Here is a 23,825-nt window from a genome sequence, read left to right as displayed (position 1 = left end):
ATTATAGATCTAACATAGTGGTATGATGAGGGCTGCACCACTGCTGGTGATTTGCATCTCAATGGCAACTTCCTCACGCTGGGTGGAAGCGCAGGAGTACTTTCAGCTATCGGCAGGCAAGTTTCTGCAGTACGCCAAGGTGTCTTGCACGATGCACAAGGTTTGGATTGGTTTCCCTGTGGAGCCAATGGAGTTGCAGACTTTGCGGCTGCTGCTGGACCCGGGTTCCTCCAAAGGGCTGATTTGCCGTGTATATTAGTCCTTGAAGTTTGACCGCGGGATGGATATGACAGGAGTCTGAGACAGGTGGCTGGATTAATTACCTGAGCCACTCACAGAGGGCGAGTGACGGCAAGCCAGCGCTCAAGTCAGGGAGGTTGCTAGCAATGCCCGGTTCAAACTCACCCAATTGTATTATTTGCACCACAACTATTTAACACCTCAGCGGTTACATAGGTTTAACGCAGCTCGATCTTCTGTCTTTGCTAGATGTGGGAAAGAGCTGGCGACATTCCTGCACATGACATGGGTTTGCAATAGACTGAGGAGTTACTGGGAGAAGGTATTGCCCATGTTGGAGGTATTGCCCATTTCCGGGTTGAGACCTCGATCAAACATCGCCTGTTGAGAGTGCTACGACCACAAAGCAGAGGAGTAAAATGAAACATAGATTTGCTCTGTTGGGTTTGGTGTTAGCTAAGCAGTGCCTCATCATTCACTGCACACGTCCTGGTTCACCCGCGCTGCACAGGTGGTTGTTAGATCTGCTTACGTTGGTGGGCATCAGAGGTTGCGACTGGTATTTGCAGAGAATGCTAAGAGGAATTTGGGCATGTCAGGAGATATGTTGGAACGTTTGGTGGCTGGGGAGCTGCCAACCGCGGCCTCTTCTGGGAACATACTGAGTATGGGCTCGATGGAGCCCACAGTAAAAATGTAGGAATAGTTACCCAAGCTCTTGTACTGTGTGTTTCTGCATGCATGTGGCTGTCGATGGTTTGAGGGGCGGATGTCGTAGTAGGACCCTGGCACTTTTGAACTGTTTACCCCCCTTTCTCTCACGCTTGTGCTCCCCCCTTTTTGTTCTCCTCCTCCCCCACCTCCCCTTGGAGTCAGCTAGGGAACTTGTGGAGGAGATGCCACCATGGATGTAATCTGCTGCTGGTTTATTATTGTGGGTTAGATATATTTATACATTTTTTTTGTTCTTAATTTGTTTAAGTGAAATGACGGCATGGTCTAGCCAGTTGCTAAGTAGATGTGGTCTGGGGATATATAGTTGTGTGCCAGGCCTGATGCGGTCACTATGACAGGTTCTCAGTCCCCAATTGTTGATTATTGCTTCAAATTGTTCATGTTGAAGGGGGGGCTTTTTCAAACTGAATTCTACTGCTATTTATGACACCAATATCCATACCGCTATGCCGTGACATTACATCACTCATGACATGTTCTATAACATCATTTATGATATCACTCATGACATCTCAAATTACATCATTGATGACATCACTCATGACATCATCCAATGAGTTTGTTTTATAGTTTACACAGTGGCGGGTAACTAACCTAATATTACTCTACCTATGTTTGTGCAGCCAGAGTCTAGCTAAAGGGTGTAAGTGTTTACCAAACACATGTGCTCTTAATGCATCATAGATGTGCAGAGGTATTGAAAAAAGCAAAACATCTTTGTATTCAGGAGTAACTCTGTGTGCAAGTGACAGTTGAAGGATTTGTCCAGTATGTCTCAAACATGTTTCTTCATTCTGGAGAAAAAGTTTCTAACCGAGCAAAAATTCTGCATAGTAGATATTAAGTATAGTAAGCAGCCTTGAGAATTTAGACCTAATCGTCTCAGCATGAACATTTCTGCAGAAGACTGCATGCACCAGGTACCAATCTATGTACAAGTGCTTGTTTTGCTTCAGAAGATGGGCTATCTATAACGTTTTCACCACAATATGAAGGGTGCAGGTAGTATGACCTTTAGCGCATTCAGAGCTTTTTTAGTAGATACTTTTTAATACTCTGTGGTGAATTTCTCATGAGAGTTTCATTGTCTGTAAACAGTGTGGTGCAGAGTAAACTTGCTCTATAAAGTTAAAACTGTTTACAGTATCCACTCTTCTATTCATACCCATTAAATTTCTCACTGTAGGTTTGGTGACTGTAAGGTGCTTGACATAGGTAAAGGCTGTCCCTAGTAGGTTATTAGTTATATAACAGAAGTTGAGTATTTGGAGGAACTTGGTTTTCTCTGAACGGTTGCATACACACCCATTAGGGGTTACCCATCTATCTCTGGTTGATTGTTAATGTGAACTTGCTTGCTACATTTAAGGTAGTTGTATGTATGATGACATGCATGATGCTTCATGTTATTCTGAGCTATTTCTACTTACTTTCAGACCTCTAATGCCATACTAATTTATAGAGTAATATAGACAAAAAAAGCTTGAATGATGTCATCAAATTATCGAATTTGAGATCTCATCAGTGATGTCAGAAATGATGTCCTAGAATATGACATGCGTGATGTATTATGTGAGGCCATAAGCAGTGCATGGCAGAGGCTCTGCTACCTATAGGTGGTTAATTTTTGTTATTTTTACGTTTCGCCTACGCAGCGGGCACACGTTGAATAGGAGGAAACCTTTACTAATTGATTAAGTTTTTGGCCCTGAAACGTGCACACGTTGCATTGCTTTCAATGGCAACGCGTGCACGTTTGGTGTTTGGCTCCCGCATGGGAAACAGGCGCAGGCCCCCTCCGATCTCCCCTCCCCCTGCTGCCTCCTCTTTCAGCGCGAGGCGCGCACGCGCTTATTTTATTCCCTCCGGATAAGGATTCTCTATCTAACAATCCAACAAATGCTTGAGGCACAGATAAAAGTAAAGAAAAAACAAATGGACACATTACACTTGCCTTACTTCTAAGACACATGGCCTGGGGCAATAAACCCGGCCACTCCACCTCGCCAATCAGCTGCTGCCACGTACACACTGATGTATATACATTCCAAACAAATGAATCCTCGATTTGTGTGAAGGGCTACTGCACTCAGTGCTGTGTTTATTTAACTAAATTGTAAAAGTTTTCAGTGTGACTCAAGTCAAGGACAACGCATCTATTAACTTATTGCCCGCCATTTAGCTCCCATTCCAATGTTCACTTAAGTCTTAGATTCTTACATACAGGCAAAAGTGTAGTAATATTCACTCGAAACGAGCAGACGTCAGGGGTATCCAGATCAGCATAAACACTTTGGATGTTGCCAAAACAACTTGCTACCATCTCCTCTTCCACTGGGGCTGGCGCATTAAACCTACAACCAGGCGCTGACTTAGTAACCAACCCGATGACTTGCAAGGAGCTCCTGCAGTGAGCTAAGCTGTTACACGCAGCTTTCTTCAGTGATTCTCCCGGACTGCAAATCATACAATTATTCTTACAATGATTCTATTAATAGAATGCAAGGAATGACGCTGAGCATGCCATGTGTATGAGAAAATCTTTAGTGCTGGCACAAGCATACATATACCAGGGATGAAAGTCTTGGCACTCTGAGGATAGCTGAGTCATGCAGACCTTTTAGCCAGCTTCCAGACTGACCCTGTGTTTCCCCTTGGTGGACCAACAGCGGTGAGCCCATAGGAGGCGCTCCACCACTTTCGATCTCAGTTTCACAACACATCACCAGCTCTGCTGTTTCGCAATACAAGTAAATGTACCCCTCTTCCTAGTACTGGGTGGCTTCTGATGCCCCCGAATGAGGACATGAGGAGACTGACTGGTACTTTAGTGAGGGGCAGAAGCTTCTTTACATATACCCCACACAGAAGCATTGGCATAGCCAATAGGTCTCGCTTTTGGGACCTTATAAGTATGTAGTTATGCATCACAATATCCTTGGTGCAACAACATTAGCTGTTGCATGGTTTAACACTTATAAGGTCCCAAAGGCGAGACCTATTGGCTATGCCAATGCTTGTTTTTTTTTTGGGGGGGGGTTCACAACGTTATGTTGGCACGGACATATTCACCTAATAATGTCACTTTATCCTTTGGTTTGTTTCAGTGGCTATCTGTTTTTTTTTTTTAATGTAAAGTAATATTTTGTTACCATGCGTAAAGCCAGCTGTCAGCAGTGCATGGCTTTTGGTCGTGCACGGCATGGAGCTGATCGCAGGTTCTGGCTTTTCCATTAACAGTTGCCTAAGCACTAAATAAACTATCGCACAAATGACCCGGCGGGGGGAATTTTTTTAATTTTTCATTCTCCAGGTGGTAAATATGTCAGTTTAAAATTGAACCAGAGCAATCTTTCCAATCTGAAAATTGCATTGGTGTTAGCACACTTCAGCAGAAGGTATAGTGCCCAACAAAACAGCATTTTAAGGTTCACTGAACTAATGAGAGAGCTCCGATATAGTTGTTGAACATTTTTTCAAAATAATCCAAGCATATCTAGCCAGATTTTTTTAATTAATATGGCAATTGCAACATTACTGGGCCAACTATCATTTATTTAGTCAATCATCTACGGTCAAATATTTGGAAGGTATTTTTTTGTGGCACTACACTTTTGTTGATGGTGTCACCCATATGCAGACTCCTTCAACTGGAATGCCCTAAAGAATTTGGAAAGTCGCCTGTTTTCAGCTGTCCCAGAGCCGTGGCTCAATGGATGACGTGGAGCCATCTCAAATTGAATGCTTCCAAAACTGAAATACTCCCGTGTGGCGACTGGAAAAATTATGACCTGCTCGCTGCCTGGCCTGATGTTCTGAGAACACCGCCAAAAGTATTAAAGTAAGTAAGAAACCTTGGAATGACCATGGACTCCAAGCTATCAATGAGTGCCCAAGTGAACAAACGAGCGAGATCCAGCTTTGTTGCTAAAGAAAAACTCTGTGACAAATCTTCCCCCATTTGGGAATTCCACACAAGGTCCAGACAACAATCTAATTTGTTTTGTCCAAACTAGATCACGCCAATAGTCTCTACCACAGATTTTATTGTACTTGTAGAGCGCAACATTCATCCCATGGGATATCACGGCTCTAAGAAAGAAAGCAAGAACCTGTTTGAGAGGCGTTTAGTTACATGAGACATCAGCAATTGGGTATTAAACAGCCAACAAAAACAGTCTGCAATAGAGTCCTACAAATAGCCAGATCACCTTAAACGACTATGAAAAGACTACAATGGATTCAGAACTCAGCTGCCAGACTACTCTTACATATAAAGCCGTAAGACCACATCTCCCCTGCCTTCAAAGCCTTGCATTGGTTACCGGTTGCTAGAAGATCCACGTTCAAGCTGTTTTGTGTCAGCCACAAAGCTATACATGGAACGGGACCGCTCTTCATCGGGAATAAAATCACCAAACACATTCAACAAAGGAACCTCCACTCTAGAGTGGCACCTTGCCTCAAAATCCCAACGTACTTGAAAAAAACCATGGGTGGCACATCCTTCTCTGTTCAAGCACCAAACAATGGAACTCTTAACCCCACCACATAAGGTCTACAGATAACCACCTTATCTTCAGAAAACTACTCAGGAATTGGCTGTTCCCCACATACCCACCATATGCAAACAGCATATACGTCTGTATATAAGCATTTATTTGCACGATAGTTATGTACCTATATATGTGTATTGCTTTGTATAAACATGTAAAATAATTGTTTTAAAAAAATGTAGATATTCATTAGATCTGCTTAACAAATGTACATGTTACTGATAGTTACATTATTCTATGTTTTTAACATGTAAGTGACTGCATAAATAAGTAAATCTTTTATCATAACTATCTACATTTGTTCCACTTTTTTTTGTAATTCAATAGTGAAGTGTAGTAAATAATAAAAATATTTACTAGGCTTCACTATTGAATTACAAAAAAAAAAAATTAAGCGCTAAAACACTTGAATGCAGGAGTTTATTAAAGGCATCCTTAATCTACATATACTACCATCCTTATGCATATATATATTCACTGAAAAAACCATAGGTTTTAGGGGCGTTCTAGTTAGCTGGACTTTTCACTCGTACAAAACCATAGAAATTCCCCCGTTATAGTTAGTTCAGCTAACTATAACTCGCGCACCCGCAATGCACTGCTGATGACGTCACATATTACATCACTCATGACATGGTCAGTGACATCACTCATGACATGTGAAGAAAGAAGGAAAAACGCACAGAAAGGAAAAAAAAGAAATGCAGAAAGAAGCAACAGAAGTCCTCAAAGACGAAGAAAAGTGCAGGAAGAAGTATAACGTGCAGAAAGAACAAACAGAAGAGCAGAAACAAGCCTTGTTGCAAAATCATCCTGTACCCTCAACTTTTTCAGACGGATACTGGTGGTAACTGAGTCTGACTAACCAGTCCTAGAGCCAGTGCTATGTTAAAAGACACTCAGAATACAGTGAAAACACCTACATACACTATGGCACACTATGTTTTGGGGTCCCCCTGTGATTAGCATGACCTCCTCTGTAAGCCCCTAGTATATAATAGGGCAGGGGATTAAAACTACCTCTTAAAACGGACCACAAGGCGTGTTTGAACACGTCACCTCATGCCCCGTCCCCTCCCTTCCCCACTGTGTAAACACGCCCTGTAGCCGTTTTAAGTTGGGAGATTAAGTCCCCTTGAATCCTGAGGGTCCCTAGGGTCCAACTAGACCACTAGGTACCTCCAGTAAGCGCCACAGAGCTGCGTTGCAGAGAGGTGTTAAAAGTGGCACGGCCTGCACCACCTCTCTGCAACGCAGAGCAGTGGTGCTTACTGGAAGCACCTGGTGGGCTATTTGGACCCCAGGGTCCCTCAGGATTGAAAGGGAATTATTTCCCCAACTTAAAAACGTGCCACAGGGCCTGTGGGCGTTCTGAGTTGAGAGATTAAGTCCCCTTGAATCCTAAGGGTCCCTAGGGTCAAACTAGCCCACTAGGTACCTCCAGTAAGCGCCACAGAGCTGCGTTGCATGGAGGTGTAAAAAGGGGCGAGGCCTCAGAACACCTGTCTGCAACGCAGCTCCCTGGCGCATACTGGAGATACCTGTTGGGCTAGTTGGCCCTCAGGGACCCTCCGTATTGAAGGGGGATTAATTCCTCAACTTACAACTGGCCAGGGGGCGTGCTTGCAGAGTGCTGCAAGGAGGGGGCGTGGCCTCCGGCGCGATGCCGGTCTTTTATTTATTTTTAAGAAGGAGGGCTGTGTGGCACCCTTTCTTTTTCTAATTTATTAGCCCTGGGGACCCCATCCCCCAGGGCCTGCACCCTAATTTTTTTTGTTGAAAAAAACTAATTTGGCCCTCCCAAGGCCTTAATCGGCCCCGGGGACCCCAACCCCCAGGTCATGGCCTTTTTAAAAAATGTTTATTCTTTAGGAGGGGGGCTGTGTTGCCCCCCTCCTCAGGCCACTTATGGCCCCGGGGACCCCATCCCCCGGGGCCGGCCTTTGTTTTTTATTTTTTAAATAAAAAATATATTTATAGAAACACCTAGGACATGGTGGACAAACCGTATGTACCTATCACCATGACGATTTGCGTGATATTCATTAAAAGGCGACTATGCTTACAATGAATCCACGTAGAATGTATTCACACCGCTAGTGAAGCTCTGACATGTCTGACACCCTACCGTGCCTAATCCCGGTGCCCCCGCTGGTGGGTACTCTCCAAGTAGACACCCATGTCGTTTATTTATACAAGCTATTGACGGGCACATTTAATACACATGCACACCAAGCCATTCAAAGGGGATTCGACAAAAATTCGACCAAACTATGCAAGAAACACCCTCACGGTTAATAAAACACACATCCACCGCCGGATGTGTAATACTTTTTATTTTACACTTTGGAAAGGAGACAAACCTCACTTGAGAGTCACAGCGTGTTCCTGGCTGAGCCCAATGCTGTGTTACACCCACCAGTGCCCGCCGAGTGCCACACACCTCTGTGTTGTATTCCACCAGCTAGTGCGTATGCTATGACACTCTCTAGCCCATGTGCACTGTAACACCACCCCGTGAATATGTCATGCCACACTTGCCTTCGCACAGGTTATATTGCCCCATCTAACGTGCCTTCCTCGATGCCTATGTTATAAAGCACAGCGCTATGCCATACATATTACAATCTGGGATCCATATCTTTGTCACAGTGCATATCCAATGTTACACTACCCAGCACATATTTTATATTACAACTTTAGAGACTACTTAGGTTACACAACACTGCCCTGTGCATATTACACTCCAAGGCGCATATCACATAGCAAGCGCTAGTGCCTGTGCTATCTCGCGCTCTCCAATGAATCTGTCATTGCGCACAATGTATTGCATATTATATTTCACGCCCCGGTTCATCTTATATCACACTTTTTGGTGCATAGTTAATACCATATACTATATCTAGTTTTCATTTTCAATCGTGCTCTCAGGACTATGTTCTATATAACACTGCGTCCACCTACCCTTTTCACGGGCATTACATTTTGCGATGGGGGGTGGAGGGTCAGGGGATGTTTCTGCCAAGTGAGCCCGGAGTCACAGTCCCAAACGTCCTCTTCTTCCTGAATAAAAGTGAGATTATGCTGCATACTTGTTCATATTTTAAGTAGTTCGCACAGACACACATTTTAAAAACAATAAAGTTCCTAATACCCACCTTCTATGAACAGTTAGCTTGCTGCCCCATCCACCTCCTCCCTATCCTCTGTTGTCTGAATCCATGGACTAGCCTCCTCCCTCCTGCCATGCATGGTCTGATGTGCTGCCACTGCCCTCCATTTAGCATGATGTACCAGTCCACTCCTCCTGCCCTCCATTGCCCAATTCTATGGCCCATCATTGACCTCCTGCTTAGCCTCTATGCTTAGCTTGCTGCCCCTATTCTCCTTCCCCCTGCCCTCCGATGTCTTTGTGCATGCCCCTGCTCCATCCTTTTTGACCACCATGTTCCATGGACCTGCCACTCCTATCTACTCTGAGTATTCTGTTGAGCTGCCACTCCCCTCCCACCTGCCTAGCATTGTCAGATGACTGTAACCTGTCCCTGCCACCTCCACCCTGCCTGTCCACATGCCATGCCCCTATCCCCTTCCTCCTGTCCTCCATGGTCCATTTTACTGCCACACCCTTCTGCCCTCCCTGGTCTGTTGTGCTGCAACTGCTCCTCCAGCCTGCCCCGCGCGGTCTGTTGTGAGGCCCCTTCCCCTGAACTCTCTTGTCTGTGCCCAGGTCCTGACCCTCCCTTCTATCCTCCATGGTCCTTTGTGCATGCCCCTGCACCCTCCTTCTTGCCCATCATAGCCATTGTGCTGCCACTAACCCTCCCGCTTGCCATGCATGGTCTTCTGTGCTGCCATGGCTCCTCCCACCTTCCCTGTGTGGTCAGCTAGCTGCTCCTGACCCCCTCCCACCTTCCCTCCATGGTCTGTGTGTATGCCATCATAGTCTCATTGTTGCTCTCCATGGTGTGTCTTGTTTCTAGTGCCCATCCTGCCTGACCTCCATGGTCATCTTGCTGCTCCTGCCCTGCCCCCTTTCCCCCAGCCCTCTGTTTCCATGTGCAGACCCCTATTCCCTCCCTCCTGGCTTGTCGGTTCCATTGTAATGCCCCTGATCCGTCCCTCCTGCCCTTTATGGTCTGTTATGCTGCAGCTTTCTCTCCTGTCTGTCCATTATGGTCAGCTAGCTACCATTGCCTCTTTCCCCTCTGTTGTCTGTTGATTGTTGTGCTGCACTCCCGTCCCGCATGCCCTGTGTGGTGTATTGTGCTGCTGCAAACCCTGATGCCTGCCCTGTAGGGTCAGTTTGGTGCACCTCTCAATGTCCCTCCTGTCCTCTGTTATCCGAGTCCATGTCCCTACCCCAATTCCTCCTGCCTACCATGATCCAATGTACCATACTTGCGAACCTTTTGAACTTGGTAAGAGGGAGATTTTGAAATAAAACTGGGGTATTGATTATCCCCTTTCAGTTACATTGAAAAAGAGAAGATTGTAGACAGGAAACAGATCAAGTAAAGCCCATTTGAGCTTAAAAACATTGGACGTTTCCTGGCTGAAACAGGTCTGTTGGCATGTATGGTTGTATGACCACTGCCTCTTCCTTCTGCCCACAATGGTCTATTATATTGCCACAGCCTCTCTTGCCAGTCCTGTATTGTTGGTTTGTTGCCCCTGCCCCCCTTTCCACTGCCCTCCATAGTCTGTTGTGCTGCCACTGCCCTTCCTGCCTGCCTAATGTGGTCAAATTGTTGCCTCTGCACTCTCCTACCTGCCTTCAATTTTCAGAGTCCGTGCCCCTGGCCTCTGCCTCTCAACAGTATCCCAATGAACAACTAGATTGCTAACATTCTATATTTATTACAAAAGTGTGGAATGCCTGACGTCATCTTGATGTAATCAAAACTGTAATGCCTAGAGCATTTCCTTTAGAAATTACATATATGAGAGGGTCTTATTTGCATCAAAATTATGGTTAGTGCTCTAAAAAACTAAAATGAGGACATATTTTCTGAGTTTTCAAATAGCGACAAAGAACTTTTAAATTATTTGTAATCTTAGTTTTTTTATCCAGTTGACCACTTGATTAAATGTCCAAGAGGATGTGGTGTTACTTCCAGAGCTGCAGACTTTGCAACTGGGGAACCAGGTTGGAGTTTCTGCTTCAGCTCAACATTATGTGATTCTGGTCAAATCACTTAATCTCCCCATGTCTACACCCAAAATGAATTTGATCTTGTGTGATGTAACCAATGTTCATGTAAAGCACCTCAATACCTGACAAGTCTGCACTATATAAAACTGCAAATACACAAAAAATAAGTGTTTTGCACACTTCTGTCATTGGGCTACATTTGGGCTACATCTGGGTGATATTTGGGCTCTTTTGACTCTGGTGGCCATTTTAGGAGATTTATTTGTTATGAAGTTTCCTAATTTCCTCATTTACTGCAGTCTCCTCAGTAGGAAATGCTTTCAGTTTTTTACTTTGATTCCATCAAGAAGGTATTCAGATATGTCACACATTTGCCATAAATTCTGAATGTTAGCACTCTAGTTGCTCATTAGATCACTGTAGTAAAGCTACTGCTCACCACGGAAGTCTGCTGCTAGTATTAGAAGTGCATGTTTCAGTCTGCATATCAGAATTTTTTAATGAAATAGAAGAGGATTTGAAAAGTCACTCAAAATGTGCCCTAATTTTTCTTTCTTCAGCACTAATCATAATTTATATGGCAAAATGAACCCCCTCATTTTGTTCCTTTGTAAATTAAATGTTTTAAGTGTTACCACTTTATTCTAATCAAGATGGCTTCAGGTGTTCCATACTTTTGTCATAATGAAGACAGTAAGCGCTCTAGTTGTTTTTAAGAACCCTCTGCGACATTCTGTCATTGGGCTATACTTGGGCTACATCTGGGTGATATTTGGGCTACATTTGGGCTCTTTTGTCTCTGGTGGCCATCTTGGGAGACTTATTTGTTATGAAGTTTCCTAATTTCCTCGTTTACTGCAGTCTCCTCAGTAGGAAATACTTTCAGTTTTTTACTTTGATTCCATCAAGAAGGCATTCAGATGTGTCACACATTTGCCATAAATTCAGAATGTTAGCACTCTTTTTGCTCATTAGATCACTGTAGTAAAGCTACTGCTCACCAGGGAAAACTGCTGCTGGTATTGAAAGTGCATGTTTCAGTCTGCATGTCAGAATGTTTTTATGAAATAAAAGAGGATTTCAGAAGTGAAAATGTGCCCTAGTTTTTCTTTCTGCAGCACTAATCATAATTTATATGGCAAAATGAACCCCCTCATTTTGTTCCTTTGTAAATTAAATGTTTTAAGTGTTACCACTTTATTCTAATCAAGATGGCTTCAGGTGTGCCATACTTTTGTCATAAGTAAGACTGTTAGCGCTCTAGTTGTTCTTTAGAGCACTCTGGGAAGCTGCAGTAGAACACAAAGGAATCAACTGACAGTCTCTGCCCTTGTTGGATGTACATGTTTTACTGAGAATGTCAGACTTCATTCTTACATGACTGAGAAAGATAATGTGAATTTACAGAAAATATGCTCTCAGTTTAGCTTATAGATCACCTTCCAAACCTCTGTGGGAAAAGTATGAGAAAATAGTTTTCTCTCAAACATGGTTCGTGATATCACAGCAGAAGGCTTTTTCACATGGTAAAATCACCTTAGAACACACCACAATTCATAATATGAGTATGGTACCATCAACAAATGATTTATAATGTAACTAAAGTCTTAAAACCTTCTATTAACTGCAATGCTTTTTAATGAGCTGCTATCATGTATATTGGTCCCAAGATGGCTGCCAACACTTCTTGGATGAAGTACTGACAGCCAATCAGATCTCACGATGAGATGTGTGGCTAGGCTCCGCCCAGATATGTATGTGATTTTACTTTTGATTTTCTCAGGAACTACTGAACAGATTGACACCATATATGCAAAAGGCACATGCCTGACCTGAGGACTACCTCTTTGCCAAATTTGAAGTAATTCTGTTTAGCCGTTCGGGCTGTACCTTAGACTAAAGGTCCCTATGGAAAATTGCATGGGGAAAACGCGTTTTGGGACCCCCCTTTTTTCTCAGCCCCCGCTTGATGAATCCCCCCGAGACTTTCAGGTTAGGAGCGGAGCGCAGCGTCCCACCTATTTTGAAAATTTCGCGAGGATTCGTCAACCGGCGCCAAAGTTATTCCAAATAGAATGTTGCGGATTTCCTATGGAAACACGGTCCTAACTATAACGACCGCCAGTAGATTTTATATATATATATATATATATATATATATATATTTATATATATATATATATACCTTTCATGTACTTGCGTATCTATATATTTATTACTTTTCTTCTAATTCAGCATATCCAATACACTACTTTATTTCTCAGCGTATACCGCTCTCAATATATCCTCATCCTCAACACTCTGACTCATCTCGAACCTCATTCTACTACTCTATCCAATGCACTATCCTATTTCTCACCCTAAACCTCTATCAATATATCCTCTAGGTCCACTCTCTCATTTATCTTAAACCCCATACCACTACTATGATCCCCAAAATATCTCTTTCCAGACTCTTCCCTACTCTGCCCTCCTTGCACCATCTCATACCTCTTTACTATTCAGATCTCCCAAACAAGCATTTCTAAACCCTTCCCTCTGACTCTTCCACCTCCACCTCCTTATTTGCTCATCCAAGGCTGCGTCCTACTGCTATGAGCTCCAAAAATACGAAATCCTTCCCTCTTCTATCCCTCCACTATCCTTTTCAATCCAAATAACAAACTAACATGTCTAGTACTCAAATCAATTTCATATTTCAGTATACTAATTTACCACTAATCCTTTATGGGTTCCAGAGTAGCGTGCTACTCGCTCAAAAAGCACTTTAGCACCTCATCAGGGGTAGCAAGCGCTATATAAATGCAAACCTTTTCTATCCCTCCACTATCCTTTTTAATCCAAATAAGTGACTAACTTATTCACCACTCATATTACTTTCATATTTCACTATTCTAACTCGCCACTAATTCTTTATGGGTCCCGGAGTAGCGTGCTACTCGCCGAAAAAGCGCTTCGACTTCTCGTCAGGGGTAGTAAGCTCTATATAAATGCAATTACAATTTAATACAGTAAAATTATCTGTTTTGCTTGGTATTAATGGAAGTGCAATTGCCAGATGCATTGGTTTGTTAACCAAATAAGTTTCAGAGCACCTTTTAAACCTCATTGGAGCTGGAAAACCGCGTGTCCCATGTGAAGCATCTGCACTATAGAGAGTAGTAAAACATTATACCCTCTAATGTGATTTGAAGTGGTCTTTGACCTTCTTTCTATTAGAATGATTTTGCCTTCCTGCATTGAATTGTACATTTTGAGTCTTTTGAGAGCATGCTGTGATTCTGACGGATATTATACATGAAAACACACCTCTTCCAGCAGATACTCTGTCATCGGTGAACCACTTGTCTTGACATTCCCATACCTCGCCGAGTGTCCCAAATTGTCTGTTGGGGTTGGATATGGCCTTTTCAGATTTCCATACATTCAGGTTGCTATATGGCATACTGGATTGCAAATGCAGGGTTGTGGATGACTCTTTTGTTAAATACGGAAGTGTTCTCTTCCCTTTTGTATCCTGTAAAGGCACTAATTTCCAGGCGAGCAAGCTACTTATATGAACTACATCAAAGCCCATAATGTCTGTGGTGGATCTCCCACCTGGCCGACCCTAAATTCCCCTCTCACCCCTGTCCTGCTCCGTATCCTAAAAACATTTTGTATTTGCAACTTTTCTAGTCTTCAATGCAATTTGTGATTGTGAAATTGCACAGATTCTCTAGAAGTGAGGATGTGGAATTTGCCATTGTATGTGTTTTTTGCACATCGAGGATAGTGAATCGGACCCATGGCTCCTACATTTGGTTTGTAGCCTATTGTATAAAGTGCACGTGTTCTTTTTCCAACTCTTTGGATCACACTCTGCAATTTGATGCTGCGGCCTGACAAGTTCGATTACATGCCATTAGCTTGAGGGCTGTTTTCCCTTTTGGGCCTATAGTATTACGAAGGTGCAAGCCAGGAAGACTAAAGGCATTTCCTCACCTTATTGGAAATAATTTTCTTTACAGCTTGGACAACCTCCGATGTTTGTAAAAAGTGATCAGCAATGACTACTAAATAAGAGTGAATAAAGGTGAAACATATATTTTTATTTGAAGATCTCTGTTGCTACTAGTGGTTGTTTTGCTTGGTAGAGCTGCATCCTAAAATGTATATGTTGTTGTTTAAATTCCTGTGTTTCTTTTTAAAGGTTCCAATCGTTAGCCTGTGAGTAAACTGAGAGGGTCGAGAGGCTGTGAGCAATGTAGGGCTTGTTAATCTTCAGCATCGTGGGAAAATCTCAAGTAGGTAGCCTATTTTTGCATTTTCTAGTTCTTTTATTCATCAAATATGTATGCAGGGTACATTCATGTTTGACAGGCACTAATTTACTTAAATGACCAAGTGGTGTACATGCTGTGCTTATTTGTACAGCTGAGTTCTTTGTTGAACTTGCACACCGGATGGTTAAACAAGTATTCGCAAAGCCAAGGGGTCGGAGTTTAATGTGGCAACAAATGTAAGCACACACATTCGCAAATTCTGCTTACATGTATTGCAACCGCAAATGCTAGTGTCGCTTCCCTAAGATAGCTGTAGCGTCACTCATCAGTGGAAATTGGGTACAATGGCGTTTTACTGGTATTTTAGGATACCTCACGGAATGGTAGTTGCTCCTGCTGTGGCCTCCTTATGAAAATGTTAAGTCACTGTCAGATCAACTATTCCTTGTAAGATGCACAGACTGTGCCTGTCCTCTCAGTGGGCTTTGGCTCCACTGTTGGTGCTATCATAGTGCAGCTATTTCTCTTCCAAACAAACATCATAAGGTAAAAAAGGTTTGCAGAACACTTTCCTCTCTTTGAGTGGACATGCTACATGGATAGTTTCTTCACAACTGCATGACCACTAGAAAGAAAATTAATGAATTTGTGATCTTTTCCCATGTAATAAATGTAGCTTCTTAAAAAAATGTTGTTATTATTGTAGGTGTTGCATTTTCCTTACAATAGATCTGTGCAGAAATATGTATTCTACCAACTTGCATTATTCAGTGCCATTTCTCTAGATTGGTCAAATATTTATTAGAAGTTCTCATGTTTAAGTATTTAAATTGTCCATTTCCATTTGTTTTCAGGACAATGTCTTTTGGTAACTCATGGATGCTTCCAAAGACTGTACCACGACTTAGCATTATTTCCCCAAAAGTGCAAAAGTATTTATTTTCTGCTGTACCTTTTTACAGTCAAAAAGATGCTGTAGCTGCCTTGACACAGAATACAATCAGATATTTAAATACCACTGACATTATGACTTCTAGTTCTTTTACAAGCCCTAGTGTTAAGAGGCTTTCTATAGAGGGAAACATTGCAGTGGGCAAGTCAACATTTTTAACTCTACTAGGTAAAACATTCCACGGCTGGCACATGGTTACCGAACCGGTGAACAAATGGCAAAACTTTCAAGGTTCTGATGCTTGTTCCAAGACTGCAAATTTACTCCAAATGGTCTATCAAGATCCTTCCAGGTGGTCTTATACTTTCCAGACATTTTCCTGCATGGGCCGATTAAAGGCCCAGTTGGAACCATTTTCTGAGCATTTGATGAAAGTACAAAATCCAGTACAGGTATTTGAGAGGTCTGTCTACAGTGATAGGTACGTTTTTGCTAAAAATCTGTTTGATCTTGGACATATGAGCGAAATTGAATGGACCATATATCAAGACTGGCATTCTTTTCTTCTGCAACAATTCAAGGACCGAGTAGCTCTGAATGGAATTCTTTATCTCCAAGCAACACCAGAGAAATGCTATGAAAGACTGCGCCAAAGAGGCAGGTCAGAAGAGGAACAAGTAGAACTAGAATATTTAAAGAAATTGCATGTCCAACATGAAGACTGGCTCATAAACAAATCTACTGAAGTCCATTTTGAGAACATAAAAAATGTTCCTGTTTTAGTTTTGGATGTAAATAAAGATTTTAAAGGCAACCTAGAGGAAGAGGAAATTCTTACGGATAAGGTCAAAACATTCTTAGCGAACCTATGAAACAAATTGTCCAAAATAATGTCGGAGAAATTCTAAACTTTTCACATTTTCAGTTTATACTGCTTAAAATGTATCCCATTTTAATGCATGCATGTTGTTGTATCTTTATATTTTTCATTACTTTGTTGCAGGGTCTGGTTACATTGCATCCTTAACTATTTTTGAAAAAAGTCACATGAATAATAGAAGTTTAAAAATGGACCAGTAAGTGGCACATCTTGTGGGATTCTGTGTGTGTTCTACCGTCATGTGTTTTTTTCATGTCTGGTTTATGGTTAGTTTCTTCATACATTACCTCCAGAAAAGTTCAACTCAAGAGATACCCCCAACATCTGGCTGATATGATCTACAGTGTGAAACAAATGAACTGTTAAATCGTATCCCTAAAGTAGCCTTTTGCTATCCATGATGCACATTGGGCAACATGAGGCGCAGAAGAAGGCTGAACACATTCCATAGATGTGCAGGAGTGCAGCTAGACCGGTTTCACTTCAAACAGTAGAACTGACACTGCACCAAGAACTTTCATACCATATCAGCCTTAGTGATGTCCTCAAGCAGGGAATTAATAATTTTGAAGCAAGACTTTCAGCATAGTTGTTCAGGAATTAAATATTTATGAGCCATTGTATGCGCCAGATATACATGACACTGAAACTGTTGTTTCTAAGTTTCCCATCAGTCATAAAACGCAATGCAAAAAAACTCACTGGGCTAATATCTGAATATATTAAAGAGAATATTAAACAGTTTGCTTTGGATCTGTCCTCCCTCAGCAAGTACGGATGCCCAGAGGAAGACACCCGTCTTAATAACAATGTTCATCTGAAACCTGTAACATGTCACCTTTTTCCTCTTTGATCAGACCTGCATCTTTGCTTTTCCAGCACATGTAAGCTCAGTTGCAGACACATCTGCTTGAATACAACAAGCATTGGCAATGCCAATAGGACTCGCATTTAGGACCTCAATTATTTAGCCGTTCAGTACGTTAGTGAGTGCTAAAACATTTACTGTAATTTTGCGTGCCACTGGTGAACGGCCAGACACACCTTAGGTTGGGCTTTTGTGCTATATAATGAACACTGGAAATTCAATATATCACCAGATCAACCGAAATATATTTCAATGTTGAATATAAATATTGTTATTGAAATGATGCTTTCACTAACTGCACCATGTGGTGATGCACTAAAATCAAACCTATATGGAGTTGTGGCAGTAGTGATAAAATGTTGTATTTTTATAAAAATGCGCATTGTGTACTTTACGAGATAATGTTCAGTACACAAAGGCAGTAACGATGCAGTAGTCTGATAAAAGCGATTTCGAAAAATACATAATGTAGTCAGATGCTGAAGAGTTCTTTTTTTTTAAGTCTCCGTATATTAGTTTCCATTTTGTGTATGTGTTAAAAATTGCCATTTTGTGGCAGAACGCTATTCAGTGGCCACTTTCCAGGGGGTTTTGGTGTTGAAATACATGAAGTTAACAATTGTAATTGTTTGAAATAAAAAAAAATGTGGCTGAAAGCAAGCCTATGTCGTTAAATTACAGTGCATGGTTATTCGGGCTACTACCCAGACACAGGCTTTAATTACTGATAGTTTTCACTGCAGGCCTGTGTCCATTCTACCTGGAGCACCGAGTCAACATATACTTACAAGTGTGAGCATTCTATAGATAGTGACGTGTTGCTAAAGTTTGCTAAACGCTTTGGGCCATGCAAAGCTTGACTTCAAGTTCCTGCTCCACCCCTGTATGCTGGGACACAGTGGATTTTATGGGAGATATGCAGCGTCTCCCAAGGGCCGACAGATAGTGTGAAACGAAAACAGTTGTGCACAGATGGTTGTTTGCGAGGAGCTCATAAGGTGGGGCAGGCTTGTGAACTGTCCGCATTTTGGAATGGAAAGGGATTTCTTTGAAGAAGCAGTAATGTTGGCGGCAAAATTGTTTTTGGGCAGCATGTTTTAGTATTTGATAAACCTGAATGGCTGGGTTTGAGTTGGCAACTGGTGACGAAAATGGTAGACTTGCTGTCCTTGTTTGTGGCAAAGTAAAGGTATAAAGCTATCAGCAAGATGTTTTCAATTGTTGGGAAAATTGAATTAATTACCACAGGAACCATGATTTGTTATGACAGTTACTGTTTTTTGCTCAAGCAGATGCCTACAGAGTGAATGAAGTGTGACCACGACTTTATAGAGGGGGTAAAGGCACATCAGCAACAACCCAATAATATTGTAATTTGCATTAGACATGTTTGCAAATAACATTTTTTAAACCCATGATAAATACTTGTGAACTGGATGTTATAAAAACGATAGTATAAGGGCTTTCTGGGTAGTATAAGGGAATCAAATGTGGTGTTAAGGACAGAGCTGTCCGCTTTGTAACAGGGGAACTAGGTTCAAGTCTTGTGGTCAGCTCAATATCCTGTGATTGTAAGAAAATAACGTAATCTCCCGGTGCCCATCAAATGAATGTATACCTGTGTTAGCGTAATTGGTGCACATGTAAACCACACAAATACATTTTGATGGATTTGGTACTATATTAAACTGTTCCAAAAATAATTTAATAAAAAAACTTGCAGCATAGTAACAATGTAAAAATCCCTGTTGTTAAACAGAGATTGAGTGAACAAAATCCATTATCCTGATTATCACGTCGGCAATCTGTTTAAGTTATACCTGTATGAAATATATTGCTTTGTCTGTGCTGATAAGGAAGGGGCCAATGCTTCCAACCATAATAAATAAAATATATCCCAATAGAACAATATAATCCCTTGTAATGGAAGACCATTTGCTGACACCATCAAGACCTTCTCTAAATTGTGCACAAAGGCTGTTTTTAGAGGTAGGCAATAATGTATTTTCCTACAGTACAGCTTTTGAAACGTGAGCCTTTGAAGCCCTGTTCCTCCTATGCAGGACCACTGCAGTGCGACAGCTGTGCGAGGTTCAGGCCATTTGGTAAAGAGCACTAGGGAAGCTTGATTACAAATGTGATACAGTAGTCACTGGTACGCAGCCATATTAAGCCCAGTGCCTCCGCATACAGGGGCCCTGCTGTGCCGCATCTACAGCCGCACACCCTTAAAGAATATTTTTTAAATATCTTACTGTAAACCAAAAAATTCAAGTTAAATGTTTAAATTGGCCATGCCATGTAAATGTTCCATGTCCCCATCAACCTGTTTCTAGCATGTTCAAAAATAATTCTGGCAGCTATAAAGTAACTTGTGGGGAGGTGTGAGATATAGCAATGTACAGCCAAAAGCGTACAATGATGAAAGCAAAGATGTTTAACGGCCCGAGGCTCTTCATACAGAGCACCTACAGCACCGCAGCTAGAGCTGGACGTGATTATTCATTTTTAATAAAAGACAGTCCAAAATGACCAACATAGGAGTGAGGCCCTTTAAAGCCGCATCTCCCCTCAAGACATGGCCACTGCAGCTACAGGTGGACCGAATTATTAAATGTCCTTTAAGAAAAACAAGTAAGAACAGCAATCAAAAAACACAAGCCCCAAAATGTAGAAGTTATCGAGCCGACACAAGCATATATAAAGGAAGAATTAAGGAAGAGTACATATAAGCCGCTGCCGCACCACAGAGCCACGTGTCTATTAAAAGTAAAAAATAAATCCAAAACCCAAAAATTGAGAAAAGAGTATGGCCCTTAGAAGCCTGGTGCCTCGCCAAACACGGCGCCTGCAGCACCGATGCCCGGCCCTTTGAAGCCCGGTGCTTCCGCAAACACAGCCCCTGCAGCACTGCAGCTACAGCTGGACACCTTCACTAAAGGTCCTTTTACAAAAAAGAAAGTCAGCCATACAAAAACATGAGCCACGAACTTTAGTAAACAGTGAACCCACATAACTTTAAAGAAATAAGGCCCCATGCAGCACCGCATCAACACACCGTTAGTAAAATTCCAATATTTTCCAAAATATAAACAATCGAAAAAGGAGCACAGCCCAGTGCCTCAACAATCACGGCCTCTGCAGCACTGATGCGCAGTCCTTTGAAAGGCGGTCCCTCCACAAACCTAGCCCCTGCAGCACCGCAGCCACAGCTGGAGGGGATTACTAAATGCCCTTTAAAAAAACAAAAAAGAACAGCCACAAGCATAAATAAAGGAAGAATGAGGTAGAATACATATAAGCCACTGCGATACCGCAGATACATGTGGCTAGTAAATGTTCCAATTTTTTTTTAAACTGATCAATTAATAAAAGAGCATGGCCCTGCGAAGCCCGGTGCTTCGGCAATCAGGGCCGCTGCAGCATTGATGCACAGTCCTTTGAAGAACGGTGCCTCCACTAACACAGCACCTGCAGCTCCGCAGCTGGACACGATTTCAACAGCAATCCAAAAACACAAGCCCCAAAATAAAGAAAATAGTGCTACCACACAACCATACATTAACAAATGAGTAAGAGCACATGTAACAGGGAAGGTCTCCTGGAAGGGTCCAAAACACCAAAAGGTGGGAATAATTAAGAATATTCACAAAACAAAAGCAGGCATTTATGAAGGGCACTAGCAGTAACCAATGGAAAAGACGGGAGGTGCTTGAAGCTCATTTTGTAGATACAGCACGTCTGGAAGAGACAGCCTATGCAAGACCTAAACAATAAACTCTGTTGTCTTTTACAAGTACTTATATCCTTGTAGAATGAAGTGACAGCACTACCGTGAATATAGAGCTATATTAAAGTAAAAAAAATAAGGTGAATTAACATCCTCCTGTACTGGAACGGATTTTCTTCTTTGCCTTGCATGTCTGAATTTCAGCATAGCATTTTTATTTACGTCTCTATTGGACAGCATTCCTCTAAACATGTTTGGCAAGCTCCACGTTATTTAGAATGTTTCTCTTAACAAATTGCAGACAATCAGAAAGCCTTAACTCTGTTTTTTAGCTGTAGGTTATGGGTTAAGTATGGGATCATGATACCTTTTCACTAGGAATTCTCAGCTCATTGGATGAAATAGCTTTAAAAATGTACACTTTCAGTCACAATATCTTGGATCTCGAAATATGTGTTACTAAGAAAAAGTTATTTGATTCTTTCTTCTTTACCATCTCCATTTATCACTAGATCCTTTTCAGTGAAGGGCCTTCTGGTTCGTAAGAGTCTTTGGCTTTATGTATGATCTGGTGCCAATATTCTCTGTTTCCATTCCAAACATGTGGTATTCCCTAGCGCATTCTGTGTGCTTGACTGTTTGAATGTTCTGTCATATCTTCACTTTTCAGTGATTTGAATTTGCCAACGCTTTGAGGACTACAGTTGTTTCATAAAAATAGTCCTCAACATCTTCTGGAGAGTGGCCATGCTAAGCACAGACTGTTGTCTCCTACAACTAGAATTTCTGTTTAAAATATGCTTTGCTGGCAAATTCTGTTAAATAGCTGTATGTCTCACTGCAAAAGGAGATGTTAGCAAAGCCTTCATATAGTACTATGTTAAAGTATTTATCAATCATGTATGGCTCTAGGAAGGTTGTCAAATCAAGTATCTTCAAATCTAATGGATGAGGACATCCTTATTAGGGCCATAGAATGATGCAGGAGTCCGTGGACCATTCATAGTTTCAAATGCTGCTTTTACCCGTGTATCTGATAGATCAACCGAATCTTCTACAGAAAATTTCACATCACTTTTGTTGCATGTCTTATCAAGCCAAGTAAACTATCCTAGCGTGAGCACTGAATGCAAGAGGAATAATTTTCAAGTGGAGGGGATGCTGATGGCTGCCATGTATAAAACTAATATGTTGTTTAACCCCTTAGCTTTATGAATGTATGTATTTACCCTCCTGCTCGTGTCGGTGAATGTATCTATTTGCCCTCCTGCTCGTGTCGGCAAATGTCAGTCTCCTGCACATCAGTTTTCCAATGCTGCTGTTTACACCAGACTGCTTCAGCAGGCCTGCCTATTCTCATATCCTTTATCATGCTGCCTTTGCTGATCGCTACTGCAACCACGCCAGCCAACTGAAATGAGCTCCCTGCTCAGGTGTGGGTTCTGTCATTTCAAATAGCTGTTTTAACCTGCTATTAGTATTCTGAATATTTGTGAGCACCTTAAATACAATGGTGCCATCTTGCTAGAATGCAAGAAATTTGTATTTTCAGATATATATGAATAGAAATCATTTCTTTCTCTCCCTTACTATCATTGTCAAATTTCAATATTTGTTATGTACTTGCTGCTCTTATAATGCATTTTAGCTTCTTACTGCTAAACGTTATCATCATGCTATAGTTTAGTGCAGGAAAGGTATTACTTCTGTCCCCGTTATCCTATGGTAGTTTCATATGTACTGTTATGAATGACTCCATAAGAATTTGGAGTTAATATAGACATTTAAGTAGAGAATTGTAAGAATGTTGATATGTTTTCTAAATATTGTTTTATTTAACATTACTGTATATGTGTTATATATTAAGAGTTATAGATAGTAAAAGACTTCTTCTCTTTAATGTGGCTTGTATGTTATTATATTCTTCACAATTGAGATTTTTGCATCATACCTGTAATGCTCTTGGATGTATGTTTTAATAGGAAAGCCATGTGAATCATTGCTATCCGCCTCAGAAGAGAGATGTACTGATTTCACAGATTATTTCAGATGTTATCTTTTAACCTGCTTTGTATGTCATGCAGTGTACTTTCATGAATAAATATGCTGATGTTCCTTGCGTTAAACCTTTTAGTGCTTTCTTTATTCTCTGTTCAAAATACGTTGTGGATAAATGTAATGACCTCAACTGTGGCAATTGGAAGGGATTGTAAGTGATGTTGAAGAATACATGAAGTAGCTGTCCTAGCATACAGAAGGAACTATCAAACACACACCAAGAAAATATTTAATGGCATAGGCAATTTACATAAGTGTATGTTCCACAAAGCATATTGCGTGTTTCTTGAAAGTTGTGTATATTCACCCACATCATATGATGATAATGCAGTGGCTACAAGTTATTGTATAATTCTCTCTGGACCAGCAGTTCTCCATCATTTGACTTCTGGGGACCACCACTGAATCGCTAATGGGAGTCAGCGACCCTAGAATCAGCAATTTGT

The 23,825-nt window shown here is 41.6% G+C and overlaps 1 protein-coding gene across 5 annotated transcripts in view; it reads left to right on the top strand.

Annotated features, from left to right (window-relative positions):
* LOC146855444 (deoxyguanosine kinase, mitochondrial-like) overlaps window positions 1-23,447 on the top strand; it is a 103,162-nt gene extending 79,715 nt beyond the window's left edge. For 3 of the 5 annotated variants that reach the window (XM_085653238.1, XM_085653237.1, XM_085653240.1), the window contains exons 2-3: window positions 14,879-14,972; window positions 15,806-23,447. In XM_085653238.1, the coding sequence (XP_085509364.1) occupies window positions 15,810-16,715 (906 nt within the window). In that variant the 5' untranslated portion in view covers window positions 14,879-14,972; window positions 15,806-15,809 and the 3' untranslated portion in view covers window positions 16,716-23,447. Of the gene's footprint in view, window positions 1-14,878; window positions 14,977-15,805 lie in introns of all 5 variants that reach the window. The other 2 variants (XM_085653241.1, XM_085653242.1) reach the window with 1 other exon arrangement.
* Window positions 23,448-23,825: the final 378 nt, after the last annotated feature.

This window comes from Triturus cristatus, chromosome 4_1 (assembly GCF_964204655.1).
Source record: "Triturus cristatus chromosome 4_1, aTriCri1.1, whole genome shotgun sequence".
NCBI classification, from domain to species: Eukaryota; Metazoa; Chordata; class Amphibia; order Caudata; family Salamandridae; genus Triturus; species Triturus cristatus.
Note: the sequence above shows the minus strand (reverse complement) of the source record. Positions and strands in the feature narration are given on the sequence as shown.